Source organism: Canis aureus, chromosome 3 (genome assembly GCF_053574225.1).
Source record: "Canis aureus isolate CA01 chromosome 3, VMU_Caureus_v.1.0, whole genome shotgun sequence".
Classification (NCBI taxonomy): domain Eukaryota; kingdom Metazoa; phylum Chordata; class Mammalia; order Carnivora; family Canidae; genus Canis; species Canis aureus.
The window spans coordinates 11,639,203-11,666,985 of record NC_135613.1 but is presented as its reverse complement, the minus strand read 5'-3'; the positions used below and the strand labels follow the sequence as shown (position 1 = coordinate 11,666,985).

The 27,783-nt window shown below is 42.1% G+C and overlaps 2 protein-coding genes across 8 annotated transcripts in view; one reads left to right on the top strand and one right to left on the bottom strand.

Moving 5' to 3' along the window:
• Positions 1-27,783, bottom strand: part of ZNF19 (zinc finger protein 19) — a 98,994-nt gene that overhangs the window by 55,298 nt on the left and 15,913 nt on the right. The window lies entirely within an intron of this gene.
• CHST4 (carbohydrate sulfotransferase 4) lies at positions 211-26,765 on the top strand. 7 transcript variants are annotated; one of them, XM_077889788.1, is made up of 5 exons: positions 211-360; positions 2,238-2,361; positions 10,521-10,708; positions 12,077-12,152; positions 17,851-26,765. In XM_077889788.1, exons 2-5 carry the CDS (start codon positions 2,315-2,317, stop codon positions 19,004-19,006), a joined length of 1,467 nt encoding a protein of 488 aa, XP_077745914.1. In that variant the 5' UTR covers positions 211-360; positions 2,238-2,314; the 3' UTR covers positions 19,007-26,765. The 7 variants fall into 7 exon arrangements, with proteins under 7 accessions (XP_077745914.1, XP_077745897.1, XP_077745907.1 ...); XM_077889771.1 differs by having other exon boundaries at positions 221-459; XM_077889781.1 differs by lacking the exon at positions 211-360 and adding an exon at positions 774-1,626.

Genomic DNA, 27,783 nt, shown 5'->3' with positions numbered 1-27,783 from the left:
TCCTGGATGGAGGAAATGTGAGAAAACCAGGGCAAAGTGAGTAGAGTAAGCATCCACGTGGAAGACTCATTGAGGCAGAAAAAGTAGCCACACCTGGTGGGGCCCCTGGGAGGGGTCAAGGTAATAGGGAAGAGCTCAGCACACAAGTGCCGGAGTCCACAGGTGGAACCCCGGAAGTGAACAGTGTCAGGTTTGATCCGGTTGGTAGTGAAATGAAATAGGCCAGGCAGAGGTCAGTGGAGACAAGCTTTGAACGGACGCGCTCTCAGGCGAGGTTCCGTGGCCCGCAAGGGAGTGAGATGGGAAGGCGCGGGCCGGGGAAGAGCGCCCAAAGGGAGTACACGCCAGCTTAAGGGGAGGGTAAGGGGTTGTGTCTGTATGGGGTCATAGGTTTTAGGGCATATTACTGGTGGAATCGGTATGAGTGATGACTGCTTATGCCCTTTTATGGGGGTCCAGGTAAGGAGCGGTTCCTGTTTCCTGCATAGGCCCTGTTTTTCCCATGATGACGTCTGCTAGTGGGAAAGTCCCGAGGGGAGAGTAACAAGATGGAGGGTCGGCCGCCATTTTGTTGGCGCCTGCGGATCCCCCTTGATCCCGCCAACCCCACACACACCACAAAGGAGCAGCGCTTTCATTTCCTCCATGGCTGCAGGAAGCCTGGGAAATCTCCATTCCCAAACATTTTAAAGAAGAAAAACATAAGAAGAAAGAAGAAGAAGGAAGAAGAAGAAGAAGAAGGAAGAAGAACAAGAAGAACAAGAAGAACAAGAACAAGAAGAACAAGAACAAGAAGAACAACAAGAAGAAGAAAAACATGATTTTTTGGTATTTTTTTATTGGAGTTCAATTTGCCAACATATAGTATGACACCCAGTGCTCATCCCGTCAAGTGCCCCCCTCAGTGCCCATCACCCAGTCACCCCATCCCCCCGCCCACCTCCCCTTCCACTACCCCTTGTTCGTTTCCCAGAGTTGGGAGTCTCTCATGTTGGGTCACCCTCTCTGATATTTCTCACTCATTTTCTCTCCTTTCCCCTATAATCTCTTTCACTATTTTTTATATTCCCCGTATGAGTGAAACCATATAATGAAAAACATGAATCTAAGTGGAGATGGTTTGGGGCGTTGTCCCTTAATTCTCTGCTTAGATTGTTAGAAGAGTTTAGAATTTTCCTTTTCACTTTTCTGTTTTCTCCCTTTGGATTTGCAACATTAACGGAGCTCCTACTGTGTACCCCAGCCTGTGCAACCTTTCCTCCAAAGGGAGGAACAACCAAGGATCCTGGGCTCCTTGTGTGACTGGCATAAACCTGGATAAAGGGAATCGTGATAACAGATAATGATGCTCTCAAGGAGGACCGTCATTGGTCTATTGACTTGGCCTATGCCTTAAAGTAGCCAAAGTGAATACTGTTGGGTGTCCAAGGTGCACTTGTTCATGCTTGACAGTGATGATGTGGAGCCAGGGCAGGGGCATTGTCTTATCCAGAGCACCTGAAACTCCAGAAATTTAGAAACTTCATCCTGGAGAGAATTAGTGTCACCTCTTCTGCAAATGATGCCCAGCATCTGGAGTTAGCTCAACTGGAAGAACTGGAGTTCCATTTGAAGGAAGAAAGGAAGGTAATGGTTGTGCTTGCAGCACTGACTGGCACAGCAGTTCCTGGGTGCTGAGCCATAGGACAAGGCCATTGCTGTGGCTCAGTGGTGCAGTTAGGTGCTATCTTTATGTAGACCTTCAATCTGATGATTATTGTGTCATGGTCATAAGTAGGCCACTGCATATCTAGGACTCACATCTGAATTCCAGACCAAAAATGGGGAAAAGAGGTAAAGGGTACATACATTCATCCTCTAAATGTACTTTTCTAAGTGCCTTTTCCAAGGACACATCTCACCTGAGTTTTGGTAAATACTACTGGGTGTGAAGGTGTCACTATGTTCTTGGGAAAGGTTTCATAATTCACTAATTGTATTTGCTACATGAGTGTCACTATTTCTTTTTATTCAAGTAGAACTTAGAGTCAGGAAGGTAAATATCTAACCCCAAATCTTGTCATGTTAGTGATAGAAGCATGTCTTTTTATACTCCATTCCTTTATGCCTTAAAAAAAAAAAAAAAAACGAATGCTCTCCTCTCTACCTTACTCCTAATTTCACTTTACAAACTCCCATTCAGCTTTCTTTCTTTCTTTTTTTTTTTTTTTTAAAGATTTTATTTATTTGTTTGACAGAGAGAGAGCACACAAGCAGGGTGAGCTGCAGGCAGAGGGAGAGGGAGAAGCAGGCTTCCTGTGGAGCAGGGAGCCCCATGTGGGACTCAATCCAAGGATCCTGGGATCATGATCTGAGCCAAAGGTAAATGCCCAGCCAACTGAGCCACCCAGGCGCCCCCATTCAGCTTTCTTTTTAAAAATATTTATTTATTATTTTTTAAAGATTTTATTTATTTATTTATGAGAGACACAGAGAAAGAGAGAGGCAGAGACACAGGCAGAGGGAGAAGCAAGCTCCTCACAGGAAGCCCAATGTGGGACTCAATCCCAGATCCCAGGATCACAGCCTGAGTCGAAGGCAGATGCTCAACCGCTGAGCCACCCAGCTGTCCCACCATTCAGCTTTCTAAACCCTGTTCAGAAATGCCTTGTCTGTGCAACCTTTCCTAATCATGATTCCCTTTATCCAGGTTTATGTCAGTCACACAAGGAGCCCAGGATCCTTGGTTGTTCCTCATCCCTTGGATTTCATCCCAAATGGCTCTGTACATGCTGTTCTCTAACCCCATTTCCCAGCTCCCCCACCTCCTGAAATCCTTAGCAGTTAATCATCAGAATTGACAAAATCCCTCTTTTTTCGAAGTTTCTGAATTTTTTTTTCACGTTTTTGCTCTAAGGAGACTGGGGTTTCTTTTGGGGACACTGCTTCCTCTGTAGCCCTCTCAAGTTGTGGCTCTTTTTCTCCCACATCCCACAGTGGAATCATCATTGTCCTCTGTTATTCTCTAACGTTCCCCATTGCTGCTTCCAGACCATTCTACTTCCCTCCTTCTTAACATAGCTCAGCTTTGATTCTGATGATAACCAGACTATGCTACCCTCCTTGCAGCCTTATGGCCATACGCCCTTTGTAACCCAGCTCCTACACAATCTCAACATCCTTAGGAATGATCCTTCCAAAAGGCTTATTTCTAAAATCCTTGACCTCCTTCCCTCAAAAAGCCTGTCTTCCTCCTTAGCTCAGTTATTCCTCTCATGTCCTTGTTTCATCTCTTATGCTCTTAGATTCTGTGGCTCTTTATTATCACTCTTTTGAATACACCATTGGTTTCCTTTCTCCTCTGTCATTTCATTAGACTCTTGGACAGAACACCTTAATTAACAGCCTTAATTAAATCTAACTCTCCACCTGTCTACACAATTGCAACAGCTAAACATGGCTGGAAAATTCACACACTTATGCCAACTGTTCTCACTTTAAGTTTATGACCACATACTTTGCAAAGGCCTTCAATGTCACTCATCAATACTACTACTTACATTACCCTAGCATAGTTACTAACCCATCCTCATTAATGGCTATTCCATCCTTTCTCCTCTATCTTCAAACTTTCCACAACTTCTTTCCTATCCTCAGACTCAGCTAAAAACCCTGTCAACTAGTTCACTGAGAAAATAAAAAACAGTAAGAAGATAATGTTCACAAACTCTCAGAACATCATCCCCCCACCTACCTGCAGCTGGGTTACATAGTCCACCTTCCCTTCTATTAATAAGGACAAACTATATGTGTTCCTAACTTAGGCCAACTCTCCATTTGTGTACACTTTATTCCATCACTCTAACCATTCTTCTCTCTGTCCTGTACCATTTCCACCAATAAATAAACAAGTTGTTATTTCTCCCATCTTAAAACAAAACAAATAAACAAAAAAACCTGTCTCTTGACCTTACTTCCAACTACTTACTGTCCCATTTCTCATCCTATTTAGACGTTGACAGTTGGCTATCTTCCCTACTTCCAATTCCTTTCCTCCCAACAGATTTTCATGCTTATAACTCTATAGAATGCCCTCCTGTCAAGGTCATTAATAACATCTATCTTTCTGTATCCAATCAATATCCAGTCTCTATCTTTCTTAATCTTTCTGAAGCTTTTAACACAACTAATTACTCCTTTCTCTTTTTTTCTTTTTAATTTTTATTTACTTATGATAGTCACAGAGAGAGAGAGAGAGGCAGAGACACAGGCAGAGGGAGAAGCAGGCTCCATGCACCAGGAACCCGACGTGGGATTCGATCCCGACTCCAGGATCGCGCCCTGGGCCAAAGGCAGGTGCCAAACCACTGCGCCACTCAGGGATCCCTCCTTTCTCTTGATATACTTTTTTCTCTTGGCTTTCAGGACACCACAACCCCTTGTTTTCCTCCTAACTTGCTAGTGACTCCTTCTACTGGTTTCCTTTGTCATCTTCTCTATCTTCTCACTCTTCCAGAATGTTCTCATCCAGCCTCATGGCTCAATATACTATCTCCATCTTAATGGTTCTCAAAAGTGTGTCTCCTTTGATCTCCAGACTATTTACCTGACTACTCCAACATTCCCACTTGTATATCCATAGGCATTTTGAAATTAACACAGCTCAAATCAAACTCCTGATGTCCACCCCAATCATAATTCTTCTTCTGTTCCTTCTTCTTTCCTTATTTTTCTTTACAGCACTTAACCACAATCTGATATTTATCACACATTTGATGTATATGTTTGTCCTTTATTCAGTAGAATGCAAGTTCCACAAAGGCAGTGAATTTTGTCTTTTGTCCAATGTGGTTTTCAGGGCCTTGAGCAAAGCCTGGTATGTAATAGGCAACCAACAAATATTTTTGGAATTTATTGCATGAAGAAGATTATAACAGAGGGTAGAGAAACACCTGCTCTTAAAAGGTGCTTAATAGCAGGCCAAAAAATCTTTCACCTTGTCTATAATGAGCTCCATCACAGCATTTTATCGGAGAAGTGATTGGGACTGGATCTATACAATGAAAGATCACTCTAACTGCGGAGTGAAGCAAAGACTGGAGGGGGTAGGATTGGAGGTTGAGAGAAGAGTTGAGGGGTTTTTGGCAGAAACTCAGACAGGAAAAATTGAGAGCCTGAGCAAAGACAGCGTCTGTGAACAAAAAGAAAAAGGTAGCAAATTTGAGTTATATAGAGGTGACCAATGTGATACATGGGGTTAGAGCCCAGCAGAAGACACCTCTTTACGCTCCCCAGATTTCATCCCCAGAAACTCCTTGACTAAACCATCATGGATCGCCTATATCAATCTCTGGAGATCTTCTAAAAGCCTGGAGGTAGAATTCTCATCTCAGATAATACCCTGGCCCAATTCCAGATAAGGCACTCATTGTCCAATAATGTCAAGCTCCTGAACCACCAACAACATACAAGACTTAGCTTTAGGAGGAACTCCTGACTCTATTCCCCATTTTCTCACCCCCTCTGTCCTATTCAGGAACCTCAAGAAAGTAAGAACCAACAAGAAACATAATACCATGTTTACCTTTTCCTTCATCCTAACCTACTCTAATCCAACCTGTTCTCCCACTATTGAAACAAATACTTTTAACACAGAGATAAGGGCCAAGGGATTCCCAACCAGGTGTCTACCCCCAGGGCCCAGCTCAGGAAAGAAGGTTCTACTCAAGGCAATTGTCCATTTGATAATAGGATTTATAGCAATGAAAATTCCCCTTCTGGCACACTTCTTCAGAAGGTGCTGGCTCTCTAGGATGCTGAGGTCCAATCTCTGCAGCCTGCAGATGCCTAACCAAAGTAAAAAGCTCTAGTCCTCCTAACCAAAGTAGAAAGCTCTAGTCCTCCAGAATCCATTCTTTAAACCCAGCCTGTACCCTCATCAGGCCTGGCACCAGGCTTTGGTAAGTAACATAGGGCTGGTGATCGATATAGGGAGTACAATGTCACTCAGGTTTCAGGTATTGACATTCATGCTGCAGGCTGATCCATATTGAGTAATGTATAGAATTCTGGAGCCCCCATGGGAAAAGGAACTTAAGGAAAGCCTAACTGTTTTAAGAGGCAGGGAGGGGCAGAGGGAAAGGGATAAAGAGAATCTTAACCAGACTATGCTACCCTCATTGCAGCCTGAGATCATGACCTGAGCTGAAATCAAGAGTGGGGTGCTTAACTGACTGAGCCACCCAGGCACTCCTGTTTGTTTGTTTGTTTGTTTTTAAAGATTTTTTATTTATACATGAGAGACAGAGAGAGAGAAGCAGACAGGGAGGGAGAGAAGCAGGCTCCATGCAGGGAGCCCAATGTGGGACTCGATCCCAGGTCTCCAGGATCACACCCTGGGCTGAAGGCAGGCACTAAACCACTAAGCCATCCAGGGATCCCCTTATCTGTTCTTTTAAGGTCAGTGAATAGGAAAGACATGTAGCAAGTATAGCATTCAAGAAACTCCAATCCTAGTACATAGGGAGCAATGGTCTGGGTAAAGGTAGGAGTATAACTAATAGAAAGATTCTTCTTGACCCCTAAGAAAATCAGACTCTGGATCAGTGGCTGACTCTTTACCATGTGAGGGGGTCCCCAGACTATAAAGATGGTAAAAGTCCAAGAGGGAGAGTTGGGGCACATAACTGATGAACAGTGGTCCCTGGAAGATAACTCTTGAAATCATGCTTTGAGAAGCACCTAAGGTACATACAGTCTTTTGTCAGGATTCTTAAGTAGGGACTCTTTGCAATTGGATATGATATTGTGTTTGTATAATGATCAAATGTACATTTTTCTAGAGAGACAGTCTTTATTTTTCATAAGATTTTCTGAGACCTGGTACATTAGCCACATTTCAACTGTCCAGTGGCCTCACATAGTAGTGGCTGCTGTATTAGGCAATGCAGATACATAACATTTCGCCATCACAGAAAAGTTCTATGGATGGTGCTGACTTAAAGAAATGGTTTTCCCTGTGAATGTTCTACTCAAGGCTTAAATGTTCTACAAGAAGGCTTGGATATCAAACACTGGCATTCAAATTTCTTCCTGGTGCTGTGGAATACTGTAGACTCTTTTTTTTTTTTATTAAAGATTTTATTCATTTATTCATGACAGACATAGAGAGAGAGGCAGAGACACAGGCAGAGGGAGAAGCAGGCTCCATGCAGGGAGCCTGACGTGGGACTTGATCCTGAGTCTCCAGGATCACACCCCAGGCTGAAGGCGGTAGTAAACCACTGGGCCACCAGGGCTGCCCAATACTATAGACTCGTAAAAGCCACATATCTGAACATGCTGACTACTACCAGAGACTAATGATCAAAGGAGGCTTTTCTTTAGCTGCCTGGCATTCTATCAGCACAAATTCCTATCAAGAAAAAGATGGTAAGTGATATGAATTATTTAGGGTTTTGGTGTATATGAGTGACCTCGTTATATTTGGGAAAGCTTCAGAAAAGCATAAAAAAATAGTAGAAAGGGCTGGATTAAAATTATCGGTATTAAAAATTAATAAATAAAATTATCGGTATTCATCAATGACTGACAAAGACCTAATTTCTCTCTTCTTTTTACATAAGGCTAGTAGAATCCCCCAAAAAGACCAGGGATTACAGGTGATGCAGGGAACTGGAACAACTCCTTCCTCTTTATGAATGTTAAATTTCTATTCCTACAACTGTAGAAAGAGTTCTGCCCTGAATGAACTATCAACTACTCTTAGGAGGACAGTAAAAGGTAATAGACTTAATAGTCCTATCCATGATGAGACAGAGGTAGCAATGTCGATGAGTAAGACTGGACTTTGATCTCAGATGGAAGATTGGGTCCATATTTTCCCACTATGAGTTATGTAACTGTGGAAATATTGTTTAACTTCTCCAAGCCTCTATTCTATCATCTGGAAAATATGGAATTTACTTCATCAGGCAACGGCAAAGGCAACAATGCAATGACCCAAATAAGCATGCAGTGCAGTGCTTGGCTTGTAGCCAGCTCCGAACAAGCAGGAGCTATCATATCACTCTCTTCTTTCACAGTCTTCATGCCTCCTAATTCCTTCCTGGGAATGCCCTCTGTTTGGGATACCCTGGGTTTCTGATTACTGTGAATACCTATTTTAAATGGCTGTTTCCAGCCTAACCTTTCCGAAAATTCTTCCTAACTGATGTAGAGTCACAAACTAAAGAGGCTAAGATCTGTGGTATTACATGTAAGAAAAGGGGTGGGGCAGCTACTCACACTGAGAATTATGCTAGGTGTTTCATTAATCATTAAGATCACCATATTTATCACAGTGTTATATGTAACAGGGAAACTGGGAACAATCTAAATATCTGACAATAGAGCACTGGAATGTTGGCATGTGACAAATCCTTTTGAAGTGATGTCTTCCATAAATACTTGTTTACATGGATAAATGCTAAGTATATGGTATGAGGTGAAAAAATCAGAGCCAAACACACCACATGTCCTAGCATCCCCTAGAGACACTTGGGTAAATGTGTGCCTGGAGACATGTCAAGAATATTTAAGTCATTACTCCAAACTACAAACACTTCAGATGTTGATTAACAAGATCATGGACAAATTGTGGTATATTCACACATGGAATGTTAAAAGGATAACCAAAAACAAATTTTAAAACCCCTATAATTATATGCAACAATATGATGAATTTTACAAGGATAATATGAAAGGAAAAAAGCAAAGCTCAAAAGAATACATGTGGTATGATTCTATTTACAGAAAGATCAAATTGGGGAAAATTTAATTGTCTTAAGATAATAAACTGTAGGGGCCACCTGGCTGGCTCAGTTGGTGGAGTGTGCAACTCTTGATCTCAGGGTTGTGAGTTTGAGCTCCACGGTGGGTGTACAGATTACTTAAAAATCAAATCTTAAAAAAAAAAAAAGACAAAGTGTAAGGAAAAGCAAGGAACCTCACATCATGATAGTGATCACCTCTGCATAACAATGGCAGGAGGAGGTTGTGGGAGGGAAGGGATGCTGAAACAATCTTGATAGTGTCCTGGTTTCTTTTTTAAGTGGTAGCTCCTTCATATTACTTGTTAAATTGTACCTACATGCCCTTATTCTACTTTTGTAATTTAAAATATTTTAAAATAAAGACAAGGGGAAAACAAGTAGAAATGTGTATTTTCCAGTGTGATCTCAATTATACAGAGTTCTGCAAGCATGGGAAAAAAGCAGTTCCCTCTGCATGGCAAATGTAAAGGGATTTATAGTATATTGTCTTTCTTATACATTTTGTAATTTTCACATTTTTTATAATGAACAGGTACTAACTTTTATAATAAGAATAAAAACAGAACTACCAGCTGCTCAGTTCTGGCCCTTCAATTTATACCCTGGCATGGAATGACTTTGAGGAAGAGAAATTTTTCTTCTCCCTGCCAGGGAGAAATTGGGAGAGAGGGAGGGCCACACAATTGAAATCCCATTACCATAGGTCTGGTCATTCGAGCCAATGATAAGACCTTAGGAGGCTCAGCTGAGAAACCAGCAAAGACACTTCCTAGATTAGCTTAGAACTCCTACATAACTCTCCAGCCACTGAGCAAGGAGGTATTATGACTATCACTTAAATTTTTTGTTTTTACTCTTTTATTTCAGTGGGAGAGAGAGAGTGCAGGGGGAGGGGCAGAGGGAAAGGGGGATAAAAACTCAGGCAGACTCCCTGCTGAGCAGGGAGCAGGACAAGGGACTTGATCTCAGTACCCTGAGATCAGACCTGAACCAAAACCAAGAATGAGATGTCTAACCGACTGCACCAACCAGGCGCCCCTTAACTACCACTTTTTAACTCATTATTGTCATAATGTTGTATTAAGGGTGCTATATGCATTAATCTTGCTCTAACATTCACAAGAATTCTATAAAGTAGATATATATTTTACACTAATATTCTGGGGCTCAGAGAAGTGGAAAAGGACTTACTGAGATGTCTGACTGCAAAGTCAGTGACTTCTATACTTGGCCACAATTTATGTTTACTTGAGTTTTCTCATCTACAGTTTATATTCACAAAAATCATGTAAAGTGGCCCAGAGTAGTTGTGTGATTTGCCCAAAGACACACAGCTAGTAAGAAGCTAATTTTTTAATAACTTGTTTCTTTTTTTCTTGAGGAGGTAATATTTTTCCTGTACTCCAACCAAATGCCAATACATCCACGTCCTCCCATACATTTAGTTATTGCATGTAGGTAATTATCTAGTTATAATCTCCTGTAAGAAAGGTTGAAGATGTTGAACATGACACAGAGGCCAGAAAAATGTTATCTCCCTAAATCCAGTGGAGTAAGCGGGCAGGTACATTCCAGAAACAGCATGCAGTTTTTCTCTTCTTTTTGGCATCAGAGATAAGATTAAGGGCAAGGCTTAAAATCTTGTGAGTATTTGGTTGTAATTGTCACTGATTTCCTTATCGACCTCATCTCCCAGGTCTTCTTTTTCTTTTTCTACTCTGTCCTAAGGGATTTAACCTTTTCAGCTGCGTTCAAGAAGCCTACTTTCCAGCACCAGCTTCCAGCTGTGGGATACAGAACTTCCTCCTTTGCGTCTACTGCGAGCAGCCTCTCCCAGTGCTTGAGTGTCTCAGTGTTAAAGCTGCTAATATCAAGGCTACTCGGGAGTGAGCGCTTTCTCAACACTGTTCTGGAAGGTGGGTCACTATTCCGGCAGAAGGGAGAGGTCAGTGGAATTATTTCTGAGCACAGTTTATTATGCAGAATGTAAGGAGGAAGTGGAAGCCGATAGGGGAGTTGGTGGGTGAGTCAGAGGAGAAAAGCACAACTTGGCTTGCAGTGAGCCTTTCTAAAGCAGTGGAGAAGCCTAAGTTATTATCAAGGTAAGAGGAGAATTTTCTCTGTATACGCCTCCATAGCAGGGCCACTGATCCAAGGCTCCTGGAGTGGAGTATCAGAAAGTTACCCGAAGCTAAGCTAAGGATTTTAACTGTGGTGTCAGAGGGAGGGGTTGTGGAGGGCGGCTAAATCAGAATCACCTGGAGAATCTCCCTGAAAAAGCGCAAGCTGCCTACCAGCAGCTCCCTCATCCCCACTGGCTCCATCTCTGAAAGGATCCGAAAAAGCCTAGAATGCCAGTAGGGCTGTCTTGATAGATATTTTGTAGATGGTCCCCTGATGCATCTAACTTGCTCAGATCCTGGCTTCTGAGTGCAAGTTTCTATACTTCGTGTAGCTTTTCTGCTCAGGTGCTGGAGGTGGCAGGTGGGAGGTGGAGGTAGCTGTAGGTTTGGGATGTGATAATTGAATGCTCTCAGCCCTGAGACTCAACAGACCTGGGGTCTGATTAAGGTGGGCTATTTCCGCCATTGGATCAATCAGTTAAAATTCAATTTACTTATCCTGAAAAACGGGTGTGTGAATTATCACTGTCCTGTATATCTAACCGGATAGCTGTCATGATTGTGACTAAATGGGGTTTCAAAGTTGTGGAGTGCTATTCAGATGTAAAAGAAGATTAAGTTATGAGGCCAGCGCATCAACCAAAGTAGAAGAGACTTCTGTCTTGTATGGCCTCAGATAAATCTAGAACTTCTAGTTGGAATTGAAATAACTTTATACACGCAAAATAAGAATATCTTGTCCTACCTTCCTTATCCACATCAATGAGGGCACCTCAAACAATAAAAACTGCCTTACAAATGACGTCATTCAGTCATCATTCAGTAACTTTCTCGAGCACCTACTATGTGCCAGGCACTGTTGTTGACACACCAGAGACACAGCAGTGATGAGGACCCAGGTCCAACCCTAACTTTCAGTCTAGTTACTGTTTGTTGCCTTTGCCTGGGTCCTTATCCCCATGGTTTTCCGGGCTCTATAGGTATATGTGTAGATATCGGCTTCCCCAACCCAGCTCTGATCTCTTGGTTTGTGAAAATATCTCCTACAATCTCTGATTTCGGGTTATGGGAGCATAATCTTCCTGAGGAATCCAAGTTAGGAATGTGCCAGTGGCTGGAATCCAGGGCTCTTAAATTGCTGTCTGTTATTTTTTCCCTCAGAAGTCTTCATTTTGTTTCTAAAAGGCTACACAGCATCCATTTGGGAGTCATCCATAATTCAGCCCTCTGTCATCAGGTAAGGTCATGTTTATGATGGTGATTTTTTTTAAGAACAATACCACTCATCCCTCCTTGATGCAATATGTTTTTTAATTATTGGGGGGTGGTGGTGACAGATGTGCTGAGGGTTTTCTCTGTTTTTTCTTTTTCTAACTGAACTAGTTAGACAAGAGAAGCAGTCTGAGTGGTCTTGTGTCCTGCAATACAGTTTTTATTTTATTTTATTTTTTAAGATTTAGTAATTTTTTAAAGATTTATTTATTTAGGGAGAGGGAGAGAAGCAGACTCTTTGCTGAGTGGGGCTCCATCTCAACCCTGAGATCACAACCTGAGCCAAAATTCAAGAGTCAGATGCTCAACTGACTGAGCCACTCAGATGCCCTGCTTTTATTTCTTATTAATTAAAAAAAAAATAATAATGTTCATGGCTTTTTTTCCCCTAGTTTTCATGAATATATATTCAGTGTAGAAACTTTTTTTTGGAGTAAGGTTGATTGTGCCATGCCATCAAACCTATGCGTCTGACTTTATTAATATTTTGCTCCATGCAATTGAGATAGTTTTGGTTCTGTGCTCAATGCTCAACGGAATCACCTAAATTTTAGTAATTGATACTAAAGAGACACCCATGTGCATTTAGGAAAGGCCAAGTTTTCATTTCTTGACAGGTCTCATTCAGTTGTCTGCTTTCCAGCATGATTATTTCTTTTCCCATATTCAATTATTAATTTATTCAACCAGTGTTTAAAGAGCCTTAATCACTTATAAGTTTCATGTGCCTGTAAATAAGATAAGACAGCACTTTATCCACTTACCCTTAAGTTATAGCAGCCCTGTCGCAGAAACATTCTTCTACAGCTATTTACAATAGAGGGGAGAGATGGATGCTAACTGAAAGTTCAAAGAACAATTAAATCTCAGGAGGAATGACTTCTAAGTAACAGGAAAGAACCAAAAATCTGGAGCCTACGATGCTGAAAAGCAAGGGACTGGCAGGGTATCAAGATCAAACCTGAAGGTCCTTGGCTACAAGATTTGGGGATTTTGATTTAATCCTGTATGTGTTGGAAAGTTACTGAAGGATTTCAAGGAGGGAACTGATAGACTTGTACTTTAGAAAAGACAGTTTTTGGCAGCAGTGGATGATGAGACAGAAGAGAGAGGCTACTTATTATCAAATGCCAGGCTAGAGACAGCAGACAACAGACCAGAGATTCTGACAACAGGGAGGCAGGATTCAAGCTTGCCAATGAGCAGCCAGGAAAGTACACTTGGCAAGGTGGACCACGGACTCTGAAATGGAGTCATGTCACATACTTCTCACAAATGCTGACCAAATCCAAAGACTACAGAGGATGTTAGTGGGAGAGAGGTGGGAGACAGGAGAGGATTGAGGAAATAGCTGTAAAAAAACCCGACTTGCCCATTCTTCATGGAGCCACACCTGCTCACTTCTCCCAGGCCTTCAAGAGTATCCATCTCTATCACTGATTACAATCTCTGCAGAAATGAACTTTATCTATAGTCTTCCCTGGCTGTTCTGGCTCACCCCATCATGGTACTTCCAGGAAGTACCTAGAGCCCAGTGACAAGAGATGGGACTCACTTTACAAAAGCACACTTTCTTTCTGGCCAGGGTGAGTGCTCATGGTAAGAAAAAGCAAAGGAAGGAATCGAAGGATTTCCATGGGAATTCCTGAAACCACGGACAACTAAAGCCTGAGGACAACTGGGGATGGAGTTCGAAGGCCTGGCTCCAGCTCTGAGAATGGGCATGAGGCCAGGAGCTATACTGGTAGGCAAGGAGGACTTAAAGCCATTGATCCTGCTGAGGACACTGAAATGGCCCAAAGCCGTGTTGGGAAGAAAGGGTGTAACTTTGAAAGGTCTATATTCCTAATCCTTAAGAAATGTTAGCTTCTTTTTGAGCTGATTACAGTCCCTGCATAAAGTTCTATCATGGTTTCCTTATAATTAATTGTATACAGGTCAAGTTTTTCTCTTCTTTACTTTTCTCTCTTTTGCTCTATTGTTTCCTATCTTTGTTCCAAATTTTTCTTCATACTTACATTACCTTTGGGAGAGGATCTCTTGCTAAAGTCATTTCCTCAGTCTTTGGGAGGTGGAGGTAGAGGAGGACAATCTTTGGCTATTATTAATAATGGCCTAGTTTCTTTTTTTTTTTTAATTTTTATTTATTTATGATAGTCACAGAGAGAGAGAGAGGCAGAGACACAGGCAGAGGGAGAAGCAGGCTCCATGCACCAGGAGCCCAACGTGGGATTCGATCCCAGGTCTCCAGGATCGCGCTCTGGGCCAAAGGCAGGTGCTAAACCGCTGCGCCACCCAGGGATCCCATGGCCTAGTTTCTAATAATTTCCTCTTAGGCTTGCGTTTGAAAGACCTAAGAGCATATCTTAGCTGGTCTTATTCTAAACTTCAGGGCCAAGAAAAGAATTACCACTCATTGGCATTTCCCTGGCTATAGCAAAATAACCTTGGCAGTGAAAGAGAGATGATCCTCATTGGATCCATTTGACACAGAAGGAGGAAATGCATTGTTGTAATGAATGGAAGTGAGGAGTTTCTGTGCCACTGCCACATAAGGTCTGGCTTGGGTCGGTACACAGTTCCCAGAAGGTTCAGGGGACTTCCAAGGGAAGCCCATGAGCTGGCAAAGCATGCTGTACCTCTTCAGGAAGCACGCTATAAAATCCAAGAGTCACATCTATGGCTGCCCAATTCCTCCTCAAAAACCTACTCCCTGGTGGCCCCGGTGGCTCAGCGGTTTAGCGCCGCCCACAGCCCGGGGTGTGATCCTGGAGACCCGGGATCCAGTCCCACGTCAGGCTCCCTGCATGGAGCCTGCTTCTCCCTCTGCCTGTGTCTCTGCCTCTCTCTCTCTCTCTCTCTCTCTCTCTCTCTCTCTCCTCTCTGTGTATTCTCATGAATAAATAAATAAAATCTTAAAAAAAAAAACCTACTCCCTAGAATCTCTGCAGCTCTTGATATAGTGAACGGTTCATGACCAGTATGAATGCTATCTGAGTGATAAATAGCAAAGTTACTCACATGTGTATTTTTGGACTTTATGCTTTCACTTCTGGGGATTTAGCTTACATGCATATGTAATGATCATGGTCAGTGCTGAAGTTTGTGAAATGGCAAAAGAGCTGGAAATAAGTCAAAAGCCCATCAATGAAGAAACTATTTAAATAAATTGTGGTACATCCATATAATAAACTCTATGTAGTGGTAAAATGGAATGAGGAAATGCTTTATGTGCTACCATGGAAAGCTCACCAAGACATACAGTAAAGTTAAAAAAGTATGGTGCGAATAACTTGCTACTTCTGTTATAAAGAGGGGGAAAATTAAGACTACATGTACATTTGAATGTTCTTGGGTATGCAAAAAGCAACTGAAAAGACACATGAAAAATGAACCCAGTTGCTACCTGGGAGCAAGGTGGGAATGGGCAGATAAGGGACACATACTGGAAATAGACTTTTGCTGTACAGTAATGACAAAACACTAGCTAGTAGATTAATCCTAGCTGTGAGTAGAGATGAGGTTACTGAGTCAGCTGCCGGTAAAATTCTTGGGTGTTCTTTCCCTCAGGAAAATACTGTGACCCATCATTAAGGTAAATCATTACCCCTGTTTACAAAGAGCTCTAGAAGTTTTCTGGTTTATGAGTAGAGGCTTTACCCACAGACATAACTGCTTGTCATAGTATTTCCCCCATCTATTAAAGATTTGCAGTGTGACACACTAGGCTCTGGCTGGTAAGCAAGCACTCCCGTAATGCTCTTCCTGCATGCAGAATTACAGGAAGCCTTCTTTTAAATTCTAAATCTGGATTCAATGTTTATGATAATGATACTTTTTAAAACAATTTGAGCTGTGTAACTATTACTCATTAAAAACTTTTTAAAAATTACTGATAAGATCTGTCACCAGGAAAATAACCCTAAATCCAGCTCCAATTACTTTCTAGAAATGTATTCTTTGTCAAAGCTGGAAAGAAGAATATTACTAGTATATAGTGATGTGCAAATTAGCACATTGTGGGTGCCTGGCTGGCTCAGCCAGTGATGTATACGATTCTTAATCTCAGGATTGTGAGTTTATACCCCACATTGCATGTACAGATTACTTAAAAATAAAATATTTGAAAAAAAAATTAGCACGTTGCTTCTATTAATATTTTACACTGTGAAATAGCTTTCTCTCAATAGTTGTTTATGCTAGGAAGTCACCCAAAACAATCCAGAATTATCTTAACCCTTAAAGAACCCTTAACCTTAAACTTTAAAAACAAAAAACAAAAAACTCCTCAGAATAATATTCTAGCATGGCACCAGGAACCATGGTCTTTTCATACCAAGTAAGCCTTGATTACTAAGGGAGTAAATTGAGGGTTGCCATCAGGCTGTATGAGCCTTCGTGTGAATTACTAGGAAGAATTCATTTCTCTAAATATATTTTTAAAGATTTTATTTATTTATTTTAGAGAACACATGCACATGTACACACACAAGTGAGGTAGGGGCAGAGAGAGAGAAACCCAAGCAGCCTCCCCACTGAGCATGAAGCCCAACCCAAGGCTCAATCTCAGAACCCTGAGATAACCTGAGCCAAAATCAAGAATCATCTGCTTAGCCAATTGAGCCACCCAGGCACCCCTCTCTAGGTATTTAACATCTAAAAATTGGAAAATCATTTTAATGTTATTATTCTCTTGGACTAAAATACTTTACTGTCACCTGTGAGAACATTTTTTAATAATAAATATCTTAAAGTTTTCATGAGATGGCATTCCCTAGGATTATAGTATACAGCCTGGCCATCTGTATTGAGCAGCCCTGATTGGGTTGTGTCAAGCAGTTAACAGGCCATAAGTAGCACTATTGCAGCTCTTAGGTTGGCTTGCCACACTTCCATAGCGTCAGCTGTTAAGGAGACAACAATTCAAGTCAAATAGATAGTTTCTTAGCTACACTGATGTAAGGTCAGCATTGGGTCAGTTCCTCATGTCCCTAGTCCCACAGGATGAGACCCGATCAGAGGAGACTAACTGACAAATGCCATGGGCACTTGGCTCTGTCACTGAGGAGACAACCCCAAACTCAAGCCAAACAATTTTATAGCCTGTGACCATATCCTTCAGGAGATTGAAAGGCTTGTGCTTGCTCAAGATGAAGGAAGGTAATGAGAAATGATCTATGGCAATCTTCCTCAAGATAGGGGAGGTGGGTGAGCAATGGCCTTGAGGTAGTTCCTCCCAAGTCAGCTAATCTCTCTTAGTTTCAGAAGGAATCACAGAGCAGTCAACCAAAACTTGTGTCAGACTATGGTTAATCTTTGCCTAAGTGGCCTGTGTGGAGACATGCATGTCACCAAGGCAGAGCTATTCTTCTATGTCAATGAAATATGGCTGGGTTCAGGGATTTTTGGTAGTTTACTGGACAAGAAAGACCACAAGGGAGGAAGTAAGGAGCCTAAAATAAACAGAACTTATTGACACACTAACTGCAAGGGACAGGAATTGATTCAGAGAAGGATTTGTATAGCTGGTTGCCAGAAGTTTCCAGCACTCTATGTTGCTCTTCACTGGGGGTCAGAGGAAAAAAATGGCATTGGCAGGAAAGGGGATGGAAGGCAGACACCAAAATAGAAACATAACACAGCCCTTCTGCTTGTTCCTTAAGGATCTTCCACTTCAGCGTGATGATACTGCCAAAAAAGATGAAGCCACCGCTGTTTCTGATTTCCCAGATGGCCATCTTTGCTCTATTCCTCCACCTGTATGGCCACAACTCCAACTCCCCATCCACCACAGAGGAGCCCAAGCCCATGCATGTGCTGGTCCTGTCTTCCTGGCGCTCTGGCTCTTCTTTTGTGGGACAGCTTTTTGGGCAGCATCCAGATGTCTTCTACCTGATGGAGCCTGCCTGGCACATCTGGATGACCTTCACACACAGCACTGCCTGGAGGCTGCAGATGGCAGTGAGGGATCTGATACGTGCCATTTTCCTGTGTGACATGAGTGTCTTTGACGCCTACATGAAACCTGGTCCTCGAAGACAGTCCAGCCTCTTCCAGTGGGAGAACAGCCGGGCCCTGTGTTCCCCACCTGCCTGCAACATCTTCTCCCGGGATATGATCATACCCCGGGCTCACTGTAAGCTTCTGTGCAGTCAACAGCCCTTTGAGGTGGTAGAGAAGGCCTGTCGTTCCTACAGCCATGTGGTGCTCAAGGAGGTACGCTTTTTCAACCTGCAGATGCTCTACCCGCTGCTGAGAGACCCTTCCCTCAATCTGCGTATCGTGCACTTGGTACGTGACCCTCGGGCAGTGTTCCGTTCTCGAGAACACACCACAGAGGAACTCATGATCGACAGCCGCATTGTGTTGGGGCAGCATTGGGAGAAACTCAAGAAGGAGGATCAGCCCTACTATATGATGCAGGTCATCTGCCAAAGCCAGCTGGAGATCTATAAGGCTGTGCAGTCCTTGCCCAAAGCGCTGAGGGAACGCTACATGCTCATACGCTATGAGGACCTGGTCCGGAACCCCATTGCCCGGACTGCACAAATATATGAATATGTGAGATTGAAATTCTTGCCTCATCTCCAGACCTGGGTGTACAACATCACTCGAGGTGAGGGCATGGGTAATCATGCCTTCCACACTAATGCCAGGAATGCTCTCAACGTCTCCCAGGCCTGGCGCTGGACTTTGCCTTACGAAAAGGTTTCTCGACTTCAGAAAGTCTGCAGTGATACCATGACTTTGCTGGGCTACCAGCTTGTTAGATCAGAGCAAGAGCAGAGAAACCTGTCACTGGATCTTCTGTCTACATAGACTACCTCCAAGTAAGTCTACCAAGAGGGTTGAAGAGGCTGTGTGTCCCCACTTGGCACCAGCCTTGGCCACATTAACAAAGGCTTCTTAGTCTTAATTACATCTCTTTTGGTGTACATGTGAGCATGAGTTGTGCCTATACGTGCTCAAGCTGAGAAATCTTCATGTCTCCACTCAGGCCTAGAAGAGATTCAGAAACGTATACGAGCAGCATGTTCCACCACCTAAAAAGGAGTATTGCCTTTCTTCTCTTCTTGGTCTTCCCATCTGCATGTACCTCAAAGACTTTGTGGCCTGGGGTCCTAATTGGCACCACACAGTATCAGTGGGATAAATCCATAAACTTCTCTATCCACATCTTGCCCAGTAGGAAAGGAGAGAGACAGGAAATGGGTCTTCTGCCAAAGAGCCCACCAGCACATTCCACAGGGATATGAACTTTGAGCCCATGGAGCTCCTGGTGGATTCACAAAGGGAACAGAGAAAAGAGTTGGATGCTTATGGTGGGCTTGGCCATTACAGTTATCAGTTATCACAAATACAAAATGAGATCTCCGCATAATAGAGCAAGCTCTTAAATTCATGGAGTGGCTAGGCCTGATATGGACATTGTTTCCCCTCAGTGTTTTCCTATCGCATAGAAGATTTTGATTTGTGAAGCTGCTATCCATTAACACTAAAATTCCAAATAGGATTCTGTTTGGAGTTTTCCCTTTTATGCTTTCTAATTACTTAGTAGTAAATGCTAATTCTTATGGGATCCTAACCTGATAACATAAGCATCTTTAGAGACTTTTTTTTTTTGTGTACTTTTACTATTATCTATTACCCACACACAAAAATTTCTAAGACAATATTTGGTGTCAGATGATGAGCTGAGTCTAAACTGATCAATACTGACCACATTGTGCTCTTAAGAATCTGTAGAAAGTAGGCAACTAGCAACAAGCCCTTTCTTTCTTGTGTGAGGTGTGAGTTGCAGTAACACTCTAGGGTCTGGGCAAAGGGTTCTTCTAATGTGATCCTCAGCCAGAGGACCTCAGGGTTAGTATGGCTAGTGATGTTCAGCTCTTCCTGGGTCACCTCTCCACCTGATAGACGCTGTTTCTCCCAGTCTTTGCAGTACTCCCCAGGTCTACTTATACATCAGAATCCACTGTCAGAAATTCATTTTGCCATGCCCAACCTCAGATCTACTGGAATTGGAATCCACCAGGGTAGGGGCTGGGATTCTATACGTTGATCAAGCAACCCTGGTAATTCTTTCAAGACCAGCCTAATAACGCCACACCCTCCATTGGGCAGCAGCACTGTGTGCCTTCCCACTCCAGAACAGATGCCTTTTCAGCACATGCCAAGTATCCATGCTGCTTGCTCCTGACATTGGTCCTGTCCTCAGGTTAGAAGGAATAGGAAGAAGGGTGGCTCAGCAGTTTGGCGCCTGCCTTTGGTCCAGGGCACGATCCTGGAGTCCTGGGATCGAGCCCCACATCAGGCTCCCGGCATGGAGCCTGCTTCTCTCTCTGCCCCCCCCCCCCTCTCTATCATGAATAAATAAATAAAATCTTTGGTAAAAAAAAAAACAAAAACAAGGAATAGGAAGAGGGTCTCTATCGGTCTGGAACTCCAGGGACCTCTGAGTCCCGACTTGCTTAATATTTCCTGTCCAAATCTAAAAGATACCATCATTTCATCTTTCCTTTTGTTCCCACTCTGGACATGGTCCTTACCTCATAAAGTGCTCTCAGTGTCAGATGGGAATTCTCATACTTGATTCTGCCAAGGAGCTCTTGGGCTGTGGCATCACTTAAGATATGTGAGCAGCTACCTTTCCCAGCTGGGTCTAGCAAAGTTAATTTATATGTGAATCTAAAGGAGTGGATTTATTCTAACACATAAACCTAAGCCACTCTAGACACACCTCAAGAACCTAGCCAGGATCTCCCAAGCAAATGTTTCTTGCTTCTACAAACCTTCCAAAACTGTGAAAAGTTTCCCCAACACTGAAAATAAGGCCAGGGCAGCAGGTATGGTGCAAACAGTGAAGAAGGCAAGTGAGGGGGGAAAGACAGTGAGAGACTCAACCACCTCTGATTTCCCCTCTGAAATTCCAGCCTCCACCTGAATTGTCTTAATGCTAGCAACTTCCTTAGGAACCATTTCTATGAGATGCTGGAGTACAAAGCTGTTTGCTTTTCATTCTCCAAAGGAATCGTTATGTGCTCATGAGCACATGGGCTCTGGAATCCTGCTGCCTGGGTGACTCTACTATTACCAGCTGGGCAATCTCCAGCAAGTCCCTAAACATCTCCATGTCTCTGTTCCCTCATCTGTAGGGTCGGTTGAATAATGGTGGCACTGACCTCTTGGAGTTGCTGGGAGAGCTGATGAATTAATAAATGGAACATGCTTAGCAAGCATCTGGCTCATAAGCAAGCACTCACTAAGTGGTAGCAGTGAATATATTGGTAACAACACTAGTTTTAGCTCTCTCAAGGACCATCTTCTATCATTCTGGTAATATCCTCATTAAGGTGATACTCAACAGCAGATTACAAGCCGTTTGTGGCATGTCTGATCATACTGAAACAATTAGATTTACAGCTGTCTAATATTCCAGTTTATCCACATCCGTTGTTCTCCACCCAAGGTGATTTTGTTTCCTAGGGAACATTGGGCAATGTCTAGAGACATTTTGGTTATTACAACCAGTAGAGTGTTAAACCTCCTATAGTGTACAGGAAAACCCCTATCCCCAACAAAAATTCTCTGATCCAGTATGTCAACAGCACATCTGTTAAGAAGACCTACTCTAGGGACGCCTGGATGGCTCAGCAGTTGAGGGTCTGCCTTTGGCTCAAGGTGTAATTCCAGGGTTCAGGATTGAGTTCTACATCAGGCTCTTTACAGGGAGCCTGCTTCTCCCTCTGCCTGTATCTCTGCCTCTCCCTATGTCTCTCATGAGTAAATAAACAAAATCTTAAAAAACAAAAACAAAACCCTATTCTAGGGGTGCCTGGGTGGCTCAGTCGGTTAAGCATCTATCTGCCTTTGGCTCATTTCATGATCTCAGGGTCCTGGGATCAAGCCTCACACTGGGTTCCCTGCTCCGCAGGGAGTCTGCTTCTCTTTCTGCTGCTCCCCTTGCTTGTGCTCTTTCTCTTTGTCAAATAAAATCTTAAAAAGAAAGAAAGAGGAAGAAAGAATCCTACTCTACATTCATCAGATGATGCATATATGCAAGATGAAGAGTCAATGATTAAAACAAATTTCTCTTCTCCTTTTTTATTTCTCTTCTCCTTTTTCTCAGTCTTATGCAGTCTTACTCAGACAGTATACCCCCAGGCCAAGCGTCCTGATGGGGGAGATGTTGCAACCAACCAGTGATCTGGCACCCACTCAAGTCCTGTCAAAGGGAGTAAGTAGTGAAGCAGGCATTATCAAAATTCAGAGCAGAGGAAGCAAGCAAAGCCAGGCTTCCTGGGACCAGTCATGCACTGGCCAATCTGTGCCTTAACTGGTCTCGGCTTATGTCCACCCTAATTCAGTCCACTGTGGCCAGAAGAGGAGTTTAAAGTGGGCAAAACATGGGATCCCTGGGTGGCTCAGTGGTTTGGCGCCTGCCTTTGGTCCAGGGCGTGATCCTGGAGTCCTGGGATCGAGTCCCACGTCGGGCTCCCAGCATAGAGCCTGCTTCTCCCTCCTCTGTGTCTCTGCCTCCCTCTCCCCCGCTCCTCTGTCTATCATAAATAAATAAATAAATCTTTAAAAAAAACAAATAATGTGGGCAAAACATAGTCATTGAGGGTCTTGGGGAAGATGGACAGGACAAATGAAGCCAGAAGCAGACACTACACTAGACAAATGAGCTAACATTTCTGGAAACGAAAGAATCACTCATGAATGTCAAAATATTCCACAGACACTACAAGATTTAAACCATGACTCCCCAATATTTTTTTCCTGTTATCACCTCCTTCCCTTAGCAAGCCTATGGTAGACATTTTTGTTCTAATCGTCCTCTATCATGAAATGTTAATACCACAATAAAAACTGCATAAAAATATATGTAGCTCCCCCAAAAGCTACAAATCACAGTAATGCTTTCATTCCCCGCCCCCCGCCCCAACAAACCACTTTTTACTGTCGGTGGTAACAGCAGCTCCACTGAGAATGTATGATCTTAGCTCCCTTCCTGCTCCTATTTTCCTCATCATGCCTTTTGTCATGCCCCCAAACTATGTTCCTTGCTCTCACCAATAAGACTTGTACCTTGCTCAACTGTAATTAAATGTGATCATGCAAAATAACACATATGAGAGCAACTTGTAAATTATAAAGACCTATGAAAATGTTGCTTATTATTATTAGAATAATAATAATAATACAAGTAACTCTCATTGCCACCCTCTTAGCCCCCACTCCCACTAGCACTAATCTTAACTATTTGGGATGGCCACTGGCCTTGTTTGCCTTGCCATGTTTTGAGATGACTTCTTATGATCCTGGAAGAACATTTTGTTTGTGTCTTAAGTGTATGATAAGAAGTGAACAAGTAGAACAGGCACATAGGGCTACTGTCCATAAAGAATGAGGTGTGTTTCAGGAAAAGTAACCTATTGTTCCACCCTAAATCAATATGGATTTAAATGGCTAACGACAGATAATGTAAACATGTTGGATGAAAGGGATAAAGACTCCTGTCCTTTTAGGTAGGGGTGAGGTAAAAGCCTGATTACCTGATCAAACAATGAATAAACTAAACGATGAGACTTTAATAGATGTAGTACACACATACATGCACGTACACACACAGCATTCTGGAAACAAATAAGCTTGAAAAAGTTGACAATACTAAATTTAACCAGGTTTTTATTTTTTTATTTTTTATTTTTTTATTTTTAAATATTTTTTATTTATTTATGATAGTCACACAGAGAGAGAGAGAGAGAAGCAGAGACATAGGCAGAGGGAGAAGCAGGCTCCATGCACCGGGAGCCCGACGTGGGATTCGATCCCGGGTCTCCAGGATCACGCCCCAGGCCAAAGGCAGGCGCCAAACCGCTGCGCCCCCCAGGGATCCCTAACCAGGTTTTTAAATGCAAGACCCTCAGAACTTTCAAATATGTTTGTGCATATTAAGAATGGGAAAGAGCAAAAAGTGATTCTCCCATATTTCTTTGACCAAGAGGTTTTTTTTCTTCAATATACCTATTAACATCTGTCAGGATAATATTTGGAGAAAGGCCAATCTGGGAAATGCGGAGTTGTCTTCAGCAATCCTAACTCTGGATGACCCCAACACTTTGGTTTCTTTTTGCCTCCTCCTGAGCACAGGCAGGTGAATGCTGAATTGAGGGCATTGCAGGCAGGCATGTAATTCACAGGGGCTTTATGATAGTCCATATCAATTTATGATCACTTCAACACTCACAACTCTTTCCCTCTTAGCATAAGAACTTTCCCTACTCATCTTCTGGCTGCATACTTTCCCAAAGAAAAGAAAAGTCATCTAATATTAGACTTCTCTACTCCTCAATGCAAACATCTGAACCACTCCATGCCAGTATCCATTCTTCCTCCTTATACTGTAGTACAAGATAGAGATTGTTCTGTCTTCTATTGAAGGCTAGCCTCCCCTCTATTGGAGCTTTGGATTCTATCCACTCACCTTTTCAAGAATTGTATATTTTTAGTATTCATTCTCTTTCAACTCAACTTCTCTTTAACTGAATCCTTCTCTTTGGCCTTTTAACTTAGTATACTCCCATTTTGAAAAAACTCTTCCTCTCCAACTACAGATCTTCTTCCACTTATGATGGAGTTAAACCCATCCTAGGTCAAAAGTATCATAAGCCAAAAATGAATTTAATACCCTTAACTAAATGAACATCATAACTTAGCCTGGCCTACGTTAAACATTCTCAGAACACTTACATTAGCCTACCATTGAATAAAATCATCTCCCACAAAATCTATTTTATAATAAAGTGTTAAATATCTCCTGAAATTCACTGAATACTGTATTGAGAGTGAAAAATAGAATGGTTGTATGGATACAGAATGGTTGTCAGTATATCAGCTCTTTACCCTTGTGATGGTGTGACTGATTGGGAGCTGTGGCTTGTTGCCCTGTCCAAGCTCACAACAGAACTGAAGCACATATCCCTAGCCTGGGAAAAGATAAAAATTCAAAATTTCATGTATGGTTTCTACTGAATGTATGTTGTTTTCACACATTATAAAGTCAAAAGATAATTAGGTTGAGCCATTGGAAGCTGGAGACAATCTGTACTAGCTTCTCCTCATCTCACAGCCAAATTGCTCTTACGAGATGTCTATAGTCATTGGCTTTTTATTTTTTCACCTTCTACTTCATATACTTCAATCTGGATTTTGTCCCCTTTTCTAACTGTTCTAGCTGGTAACAAAATTCCAAGTTATTCATTCACTCAATGGACATTTTCCAATTCTCATTTCACCTGACTCAGCAATAAACTTGAGAATTTCTCCCTTCTTGAGACACTGTATCCTAGTTTTCCTCCTATTCTCTTCTTTCTAGCTATTAAATGTTGGAGTTACTTAAAACACAACATAGATCCTCTTCTTTTCCCACTTTATACTTTCTCTCTAGACTATCTCATTCATACCCATGTAGTTTTAAAAAAACACCCACATGTAGATGATCCACAATTTTATATCTTTGATGTTTATCTTCTCTGATCTCCAGATCTGTAAATCCAATCACCAACTGACATCCCTAGAACATCTCAAAAGATGTTTTAGACTCGGTATGTCCAAATATCACATTCACAATTTTCCCCTCCTCCACCCTAGACCATGCCAAACATCTTCATCCCTTCTGGGTCTCTTCCCACCTTTTCAACCTGTTGCCAAATCAAAAAACTGGACTTTGCCCTTGACTTCTTCCACTAATCAATCAACAACTGTTGATCTATCCCATCGACATTTTTTTTAAGTTCATTTACTTCTCTTTTCCTGGTCCCTCCAAATCCTCACCCCTGTTTTATTCATGCCATCACCATCTCTTTCCTGAAGCACTAACTGGTCTTCCTGCCTCCAAGCTTCCCACTTCAGTACAATCTACACTGTATTGAAAATTCAGAAAGTTCAAATTTCTTATTATAGTTGAGATAGCCTTTCATGATCTGGCTCTTGCATCTTTCTCTTGTCACTCCCTCTTAGACTGTACTTTCCTAACACCTCAAATTTGTAGTTTTACCAATGTGCCACATATATGTCTAGATCCTAGATCATGCTATTTCTCCCACCTAGAATATGCTATTCTGCCCCATCCCCAACTTCTCTGACTCATTTTTTAAATTCCTTCTCAACTAAAATATCTCCTCTGGGAGTTTTTCCCAGCTTAACCTTCAGTGCCACTTGTACAGGCTTTCCTATCATCACAGCACATATTGCAATATAATAAAACCACCCAATGTATGTGTCTTTGAGCTCTTTGAAGGCAGAAACTATCTTTTTCACTTATTATAACTGATGCCTAGCACAGTCCCTGGTACAGTCTCTGGCATTCATTAAATGTTTAATAAATGAAATGTTAATCTTATCTGCATTATATGTAAAGAGCTCATTCTTTATGTAAGACTTAGGAAAAAAAGGCTAATCACAGAACCTTCTATTCTGAGAAACAGAGTTATATGTTTAAAGATTCAGATAAGAAAGAACCAACATTTAAAAGTTTCCTGTTTAAGAAAAATAAAGGAAGTTGAATCTCAAAGCCAACAGCTCAGAAGTGCTGGGTCAAGTGGGGTGGCAGATGGGAGGTAGAGGATAAAGCAGAGATTCAGAAATTAAGCTGACATGTATTTCTAATAGTGCTATTACTATGGCAAGAAGAGCTGCAAATTATGCTGGTTTCTAAAGAGTTGCATGTGTTCACAGGGTGTAGTATATGAACGAATCAAGTGCCACCTGGAAGCATTTGGCAAATACTTGCTTAGTGGTTGCCTTCTGACTGATTTTTAGCCAAATCTCCAAGCAGAAAAAGTTACCAATCTTAAGCCAGATGGAAAAATAAAAAAAGACTATAATTACTAAAATTGAGAATGAAAGTGGGGATATTACTACTGACTTTATAAAAATAAAAAAGATGATACGGGAATGCTATCAACAACCATATGCCAACAAATTAGATAACAGACAAAATGAACAAAGTCCTAGAAAGACACAAATTGTCAAAAATAACTCAAAAAGAAATAGAAAGTCTGGAAAGACTGATAAGTAAAGAGACTGAATTGGTGATTTACAACTTCCCACAAAGAAAATCCCAAGCCCACGTGGCTTTACTGATAGATTCCACCAAACATTTAAAGAATTAATATAAATTCTCTTGAACTCTTCCAAAGTAAAGAAGAAGAGGGAATACCTCCCAACTTGTTGTATAAGGCCAGTGTTACTCTGAGACAAAAACCAGAAAAACTTGTTACAAAAACCCCTACTTACCAATATCTCTTATAAATATAGATGCAAAAGCTTCAACAAATAATAGTCAGGCAGCCCGGGTGGCTCAGCGGTTTAGCGCCGCCTTCAGCCCAGGGCTTGATCCTGGAGACCTGGGATCGAGTCCCACATGGGACTCCAATCCATCCAATATGGATGGCTCAGCCAGTAGAGTATGTGACTCTTGATCTCAGGTTTGTCACTTTGAGCCCCATGTTGGGTGTAGAGATTACTTAAAAATAAAATCTTAGGGGTGCATGGGTGGCACAGTCAGCTAAGCATCCAACTCTCAATTT

Coding starts and splice junctions, on each gene's coding strand:
- CHST4 (XM_077889771.1), top strand. CDS start 438: ATGCCCTTTTATGGGGGTCCAG. Junction 460..2,237: donor GCCCTTTTATGGGGGTCCAG/GTAAGGAGCGGT, acceptor TTTGTTTGACAG/AGAGAGAGCACACAAGCAGG. Junction 2,362..10,520: donor GATCATGATCTGAGCCAAAG/GTAAATGCCCAG, acceptor CTCTGTCCTAAG/GGATTTAACCTTTTCAGCTG.